At 43.1% G+C, this 8,405-nt stretch overlaps 1 protein-coding gene across 1 annotated transcript in view; it reads left to right on the top strand.

Annotated features, from left to right (window-relative positions):
- The window catches only part of GREB1 (growth regulation by estrogen in breast cancer 1), a 219,612-nt gene that overhangs the window by 187,112 nt on the left and 24,095 nt on the right, over positions 1-8,405 (top strand). Inside the window, exons 25-27 of the mRNA XM_019520757.1 lie at positions 3,638-3,796; positions 5,552-5,694; positions 6,383-6,544. Coding sequence (XP_019376302.1) covers positions 3,638-3,796; positions 5,552-5,694; positions 6,383-6,544 — 464 coding nt within the window. The remainder of the gene's footprint in view (positions 1-3,637; positions 3,797-5,551; positions 5,695-6,382; positions 6,545-8,405) is intronic.

The following is an 8,405-nucleotide window of genomic DNA, read 5'->3' on the forward strand; positions in this document are numbered from 1 at the left end:
GGGACGGGGGTTCTAGGGGGGATGGGAGAGCAGGGGGGGTTGGGAGGGCTGGCAGGAGTCCCCCCATGGTCCCCTTCCCCAGCCCCTGCTCCCCTGCCTCTAGTACTTACCAGTTCGGAGTCAGCTGCAGCTCCCTGCTGCAGCCAGTGGGGACCGCCCGAATCAGCAAAGCTCTCCAGATCTTTTCTGCAGATTCAGAAAGCTTTGAATTGATCTGGACCTTTAAATTAGTCCCCTGATTCAATTCAGAGATTCAGCCACCTAATTGGGCCAAATCTCCTCTGAACTGAATCACCCCCAAAACTTTGCACAGCCCTACCTTATTGCCAGTTTGTTTTACTCACCATTTGAAACATAGCTCTCTCCATCTTCCAGATCCATATCTCTGTTCTTCTTGAAGATGTAGTAGCAGTATTTATATATGTTAAAAACTATTTGTCCCTGAGAAACAACATGTTGATTTTAAGCTTGGAATAAATTTGTGTGTTAAAATGCAGAAAAGGTTTGGATAGAAACACTGACAGGTTTATAATCATGTGGCATAATGATACCATGTTTTCTAGTTCTTCTTAATCGGGCCTTTTTTTTTTCTTTCAGTCAATCCCTTACTCTCCTCTACTTGCACATGTATCTTTGAAGCTCAGCTATTTACTTTGACTTAGTCACTTTCAGCACTAATTTCAAGTCTAGTCAGAATTCCTTCCAAGCCTAATTGCCCATTGGGCTCCTTTTGTTCAGGTGTACTGGTTTCTGTAGCCGGTGGTACACAAGGAAGCAATATGGCTGGCATTGCATCCAGCCTTCTTTGCCTCTCTAGCCTAAATGAATAGGCACCCATATACAGCTGGGTCAGTCTTTTGCCATGAGTCCACAGCAGGGCTTGATCACATACTTCCAGAGCCTCAGCAACATAACTGCTGTGTCATTGTGCACCCCCTGTACTAACTAAGGTTTTTTTTTTACCTGGGGAAATAGCCCAGAATAGCTAGTGGGCACTAAATCTCTGTGGGTGCGTATACATAAGACTCTAACCATGTAGTAGTCTAATAACACTGTTCAGTAGCATGCCAGGCAAAAACTGTGAGAATGTGCTCATGCGCAGTAGTATCAGACTACTACACAGTAAGCATCACTAAAAACCCATGTGCCAGTGCAACTGTGCGGTACCACAAGTTACTGCACATTAATTTAGTACTTTCATCTACTTAGCAGTTTCATCTACTTTGGAAGCTAAACTGCAAAAAAGACCCTTTGAGGGTATGTCTAAGTTGCAGTCGATGGGCATGTACGTAGACATATCACAACTAACTTTAAAATAGCTATCTCAGGTCCTGATAGCAGTGTAACCACAGAAGCTTGGACAAACTACCCAAGTATTTAACCAGTGTCTTGGGTAGATTTTACACATGGTGGGTGCATAAACATGTGTATTTTACTGTGGAGATGACTACTTAGATCTGCAGTAGAGCATCACATTCTACATGTGCGCCAATTTAAGGTGCAGTAAATTAATTAACTCCATAAGTACTATCTTGCAGAAGAGTGCTTAACTGTGCTGAAATGCACATGCAGACAGGGACAGGGGCTGGCTGGGGCATTATGGTGCTAAAGCGCAGTGGCTGCCTACCACCTAGCCCCGCATTTTAGCACCGTCATGCCCCAGCCAGCCCCTCTGCTGCTCAATGCTGCCACCCAGAACCTGGGGCTGATCCCCCGTATCCTCTGCCAGCCTGGGGCTGCTCTGCCACAGCTCACGTTCTGCGGTCCCAGGCATACGTGTAGATGCTGCACCCAGGAGCAGCTGACTCTGGTGCAAACTGTGCCGAAGTTTATCATGTTACATTAATTGCACTATTGCTGTGACTATACTAGTGGCAGTATCTGGCCTATTTAAAAAAAAAAAAACAATGTCGGGTGTGTCTGTGCAAGCTGTGATCACACACCTACACCTTTGGGTGGCAGTGCTGGCATACTCTGAGTGTGAGATAAGAATGTCCACATAGGTAGTTAGTGCAGAATGGCTATTTTATTTTAAATTTACCCCCTAGCTTATTCTGCAATAACTTCCCTCTCTGGAAAAGCTCCTGTTGGTAAGCTGAGGGTTGGAAACCAGTACCTTGGAAACCAGAAGAGCTATTCACAAAAGTGAAATAGCAGGAGGAGAGGAGCTATGCAAGGCTTGTGCCTCACTTGATTTTCATTCCAGTCCCTATTTTGAGGGCTTACATGGAATGTAAGCAGGGCACGAGCCATGTCCTGGTCCTCTGCACAGGTGGGATTTTATTCTATATGGAAACAGCTCTGCCTGTTTCCAAGGGACTGAGCCTCAGCTAGTGGAAATGATTATCAAACTGTTGACTTCAGTGGAATTATGATACTTTGTAGCAGCTGGGGATTTTTTCCCCAAATATGAACTTCTCACTAGCAGAAAATTTATCACCACCAATTATGTGCATCCTTTTAGAGAAATTGGAAAGCAGGCCTATGCTTACAGAATTTTTATACCTGTCAAAAAGTTTCAATTTGGATGTGAATTTTTCTACTTAAATAGTAAAATCAGCATAAACTTAATGTGAGAATATTGATAAAAATGCAGCTTATCCTTGTATACTTTATCTCCCTCCATGTACAGAAATAGCTATCTCAATCTGATACATTTATACTGAAATAACTTTGCCTTACAAGCAGGATAAAAGTGGTTTTGGTTAGATGTACTATAACCCTGCCTGTACAAACAGGATATAAGTATAATATTGTTAATTTAATACAGTTTGTGAATTGCTGAAAGCTGTTTTATTTTGCAGTAAGACTAACCATATTTCCTATATCCAGTGAAGCTAACTTAGTAGGATGGAGTATATAGCCATGATGGTCTGAGGAATATGCAAGAAGGAAAGTTTCTTTGGTCATATCTTTGACTGAACCCACAGTATAGTTAGGAGAGATGCCAGATAAAGCTTGGGGCATAAAATGCCCTTCCTCAGGTCTGCAAATGACATTACTAAACAGATCTTGCTGAAATCAGTGGAAAGACTTGTTTTGATTTGATGCAGTTATGTTTCCAATGGGCCTTACTGGTAATAATCATCATTACTGGACTTTTATCATCACTGCACATAATGCTTGCAGTAGCTTATGAAAGATGCTGAAACACTTATGACAAGCATAAAAGCCAGAATAGCATTAAAAGATGAAGAATGTTGAATAGTTGGTCAGATGTTTACTGATTTTTTTGCAGAAAGCAACTTCCTAAATGAGGTCATCCCATATTAGCGAAAGGAAAAACAGCACAATAAAAAGAATTTGGTAGAGTTCACAGGGTGAGATTCCTAGCCATTGTGCAGATGAGGATTTGTGAATATATCAGAGTCAGGCAGCTGTGATGCTCCAGCTGTTTCATATGGTTTTTACTTCAGAGGGTGCTGTTTCTCTGATCAGCTGTGCAGGTCTGCTCCAGCTGGGTGAAAAATCAGTGTCCTTTGAAGTTAAGAGTTGAATTGTAACATATTATGTACTGACTTTGGATGAGGCATCTCCATGGACAGTTATTTGAATCTCTCAACTGATTTCACACATCAAAAACACTCAGGACATCATTTCATTGACTGTAAACTACATGGGTTTTTCACTATTATAGACCTCAAAGAAGAATCAGATCAATACTATCACCAGCCGGGAGATGTGTGGCCTGATTTGGAGACATTTAAGAAGATACCTTTTGACTACACCATTCACGATCCAAAATATGAAGATGCAAGTCTGATTTGTACAAAGCTGCAGAACTTAAGCAGCGAAGGTCAGAATTTAAAATGCATTTATTTATTTACTTATTTTCACTACTGTCCTGCTGAAGCAAATGGCAAAACTTCCATTGACTTCAAAGGGATCAGGTGTGGAAGAGAAGTCATTTTTCATTGGTAAGGCCCTGATCCTACAAACATTTGTTTAGCCAAGTCACTTTGCTCATTTGTACTGTTATGTTTCAGTGAGATCATTCATGTGGGTAAACTTATTGATGTGTTTGAGTGCTTTGGGGATTGGATTCATAGTCACCATGGTCCCATGTAGTCCATTTGATGGCTCTTTTCTGGGCTGTGAGAAAAGAGGTCTCAGTTTAGGCCCAAGCAGTTGAGTGTCCACAATGTAAAAGAGTCACTGTATCCCTTAACTCCATCTCAGTCAATCCTTAGTCCCCCTGGAGAGTAAATGACAGGGGTAATAGTTTTTGCAACAGGAGTTTTTGCAATGTAGATATCTGCCAACAAAGGACTACACCAAACCTGCTAACCCCATTTCTCATCGGTTCTCTGGCATCAGTCACAGGAAAACAGTGTCCTGCCGAACCTGAGATAGATTTACATCTGTGGGTTCAAAGTGAAAAGCTTCCTCTCATCAGTTATTAAATTAAATTGGGCTGCTCTCTTGCCCAAATACGTGAGTAACTGTGGATGTTGTGCATGTGTTAGTGGACAGACCCCCCCCCCCCCTTTAGCATCTGTGTGGTACTATTTTCCCCATTTTACAGTTCTGGAACTGAGGCACGGAGGGCCAGATTTACAAAGGGATTAGGGTGCTAAAGAGGCAGAGAGGCATCCAGTGGGATTTTCAAAAGTGCCTAAGCAAGTTGGGTGCATAATGCACATTACTCTGGGAGTTAAGCCCCTAATGGGCTGGAGTGCTTCTGTAAATCCCTCAGGGCCTCTGTCTTAATCTTTACTTGTGAAGACATTTATAAATCTGGCCCAGAGAGAGACCAGTTTACTCTAAAGTGGCCTCTGTTTTTGGTACCTTTTTTTGAGGGGCACATTCTGAGGCTCTTCCAGACTTTTCAGGTGGAGCTGTGGGTGCTTTAGCATTTGTGGAAATCAGGCACAATCTGGGCTTTTTAAAAACAGGAGACCTAAAGTGACTTGCCCAGTGTCATAAGGAAATCTGTGACAGAGCCAGTGTCACAGTTCACAGCAGAAATCACCACACCATCCTTCTGTGATACATCCACTAGTAATCCTCCCAAGCCATCCTGTCCTTAGAATGGTATGTTGTATTCTGAAAAACTGCCCCGTAATAAGAAACAAATTAACAATATTCTCTGTATGCCAGTTTTGGCAAGAAGAACATGCGGGAGGGGAGCATTGTAGACTGTCTGGCTCTCTGAAGGCAGAAAAGGTGTCTTCTTCTCAGCATATTCTTTTCTGTTTATTCAAGTACAAGTTCAGGACAATGCAACGTGATCACTATCTTCACTACCACCATCACCATCATCATCACCATTTTTTTATTTTACTCACCTGTACTTGAAATCAGCCCCAAATTATAATGACAATGTCCTAACATTTCTTACTTATTATTACTTTTACCTATTTCCCTCTTAGTGCACACAGGAATTCATCAACCATTCTAAGGTCAGGCTGAATATATATTTTGTTTTGTTTCCACTGATATACACAGTGTCTCTGGAGAATTTGATGTTAACACAATTCTTTATTCACCACAGGAAATATATTGTATGTCCTGGAACACAAAATGTTTACAGTCCATTTTTTCCTTGCAGACAGATCAATGAGCAGAAAACTGGAGGACACGTATATGCATCGTCAAACAACACGAATGAGATTATCTAAGTATGCTGTCTACAACACGTACCACCACTGTGAACAGTGCCATCAATATATGGGCTTCAATCCTAGGTATCAGGTAAGCCAGGCCTGGATCCAAGCAAATTTATAAATAAAGCTTTTCTTATAGGTATATTACCTGTACCGGTAATACTTGTCCACACGTTGCATATTTGTCCTTTAAGCATTTCCATAGAGAAGCAGGGTATACATTTGGACTCTCGTATTGCAATTGGACCTTGGGATCTGCACTGAATCCCAGTAAAATCAATGGGGACATGAACAGGTGCAGGAGTCTGACTGCATGGATCAGATTGCAGGTTTTGGCCTTGTGTCTAGCTATCATGAAGATCAGAAAATTTGCCTAATTATTGATTTGGGTAGCAGTGTTCTAGCTTGTTGCCCAGTGGAAAGTGGGGAAGGAAAAATTAGCGATGTAGACTAAGGCTATTGAATACCAAATGACATCCATGAAAGAAAAGGGTGGCCCTCAAGTCTTGCTACCATCAGAGGGACAAAGAATGAATCAGTGGTGTCAAGCCAGGGGATCAGGATAACCTTTTTCATGCAGCCAAATGACTCTCCCTAACACCAACAGGTGTTGCCATGAGGTACCTGTTGCCGTGGGGTACAATGTACCTCAGCACGTGGTTCCTGCCTGGTTTGGTGCTATGTTAGGATTCTCTTTGGAAACAAAATTAGACTTTGGCTATTACTATTAACACTGACTATTTGCTTATTAACATAGTTCTTTTTTCCTTTTGCAGCTTTATGAGTCCACTCTACATGCCTTTGCCTTTTCCTATTCCATGCTTGGAGAGGAGATCCAGCTGCATTTTATCATCCCCAAGTCAAAGGAGCACCATTTTGTCTTTAGTCAGCCAGGAAGGCAGCTAGAAAGCATGAGGTTGCCGCTTGTCACAGATAAGGTAGGCACATAGTTAAATTTTCAGTCACATATGGTCAGAGCAGAGGCAAAGCAAGATATTTCACTGCTAAGGGCAGAGGTTGGGTTAGGGGTATTTTTTCTGACCACTTGAGAGCATGTGTGTGGGGAGGAGGAGAGGTTAGGGGAGAGGAAAGCTCCTTATAGCTGGGCTGTAGTGGTCATGGAAAAGATGCCAGTAGCAGGGACGGGCCATACCAGAACCCCCTTTAAATCAGTCTGTGGTTGGTGCTGCCCTTGCCCACCCTAGTTATACTACAGAGTCAGAGGATGAGTTGATCTTACTGTTTTGTTGGTTAGATTATCCTTTGCCTCCATGTCTGATCCTGCTGTTGAGAAATGGTGAGGGTGGCTTGGCAATGAGCTGCTTCCTCCCTTTCCAGCACCCTGTCTACACAGGAAGCCATGAGGCAGAACTCTTTGGGATGCAGAGCCTTGACCAGTTGTTTTTATGTAATCAAGGCTAGACGGGGGCATACTCTGCCAGCTGGGGCATAAACTTTCTTGGTTCTAGGTTAAGATACTGAAAGATGGGAGTGGTCTCAGCATTGAGCATCAAGCATATGTATTTATGTGGAGTAAGTGGCTACCCAAAATGAAGCAATTTATTACTGGTCAGAAGATGGACTGCGTTCCTGCCCTTTTCTGCACAAGTGGTCACCCCAGTTCACATAAAGAGGGGCTATGAGATAATCTCTATGGTGACTTAAAGGCTATGTTAACCATCTCTTAGTATGTTTAGAGAAAATAGCTGCTGAGGTCATCAGTCTGAGTATGCTAGCCAAGCTCTAATGTTGGCTTTACAATAACCCTTAAATCTATGAACAGTTTCTGTCCAGGACACTCTCTTTAGGCTACTGGAGCATTCTTTGCTTCAAGTCTAGTACATCGGAGAGTGGTTTTGGGTTTGTTTGTTTTTTTGTAGATATCTTTGGCCAGGTACAGACATTACACTTTTACTGCTTTAAGTGTTTGGAAACCTATCTATACTTGTAACAGAACAGAAGTTTGGCACACAAAACTTGTTGGTACCTATAACAGAACAGAAGTTCAACACACATAGGGTGCATCTGCATATTCAATTTATTCAAAGCAATAAACTCTGGTGTGTATTGCACCAGAGTTTATTGCTTCTGGGCACTGCGTTTGAATGTGTGCCCAGGTCTGCAGCATGTTGAGCTGGGTCAGAGCGGCCCTGGCTGACAGAGGGTCTGTGAGGGGTCAGCCTGTCAGCTCAGGGCTGCTGCAACCCAGCTCATCATGCTACAGAATGGCTGGCTGGGACATGAAGGTGCTCCAGTGTAGGGCTAGCCGGCAGGCACCCACTGAAGCACCCTTGTGCCCCACCCAGCCCTGTCAGTGTCTATATGTGCACTGCTGTGCACTAAAAAACTCTGCTGCAGGATATTGCTAGCATTTAGAAGTACTAACCTACAGCAGAGTTTATTAGTTTACTAAACCGTAAATAGGGTGAATGTGTAACCACTGAGAGGATTACTGTGGAGCTAATCGGGCAGCTCTGCAGTAAATGTCTCATAGTCTCGGGACAGACATTCAAAAAGCCTGAGCCTGGATTGATTCAATCTTTGCAGGTTAATTTCATCTGTCTAGGTTGAACTGGTTTGCAACTGTACAGACATTTCCTCTGGACTGAAGAAATGCAGGCACATGCCTGCCGTGGCTCAGGGTAGAAGCCGGGGCCCTGGCAGAACGCTGTGATTAGGAAGGTGTGTAAACCCCCACCTTGCCTACACCATCTCAGGCTTTTCCTTGCTCACTGCTCAAGGGGTGGGAGTGTTGCCATCCCCTCAGGTACCACTCTGAGGCAAAGGTGGGGGGGTGGG

This window comes from Gavialis gangeticus, unplaced genomic scaffold (genome assembly GCF_001723915.1).
Source record: "Gavialis gangeticus isolate Ggan-Ray unplaced genomic scaffold, GavGan_comp1, whole genome shotgun sequence".
Taxonomy (NCBI): Eukaryota; Metazoa; Chordata; order Crocodylia; family Gavialidae; genus Gavialis; species Gavialis gangeticus.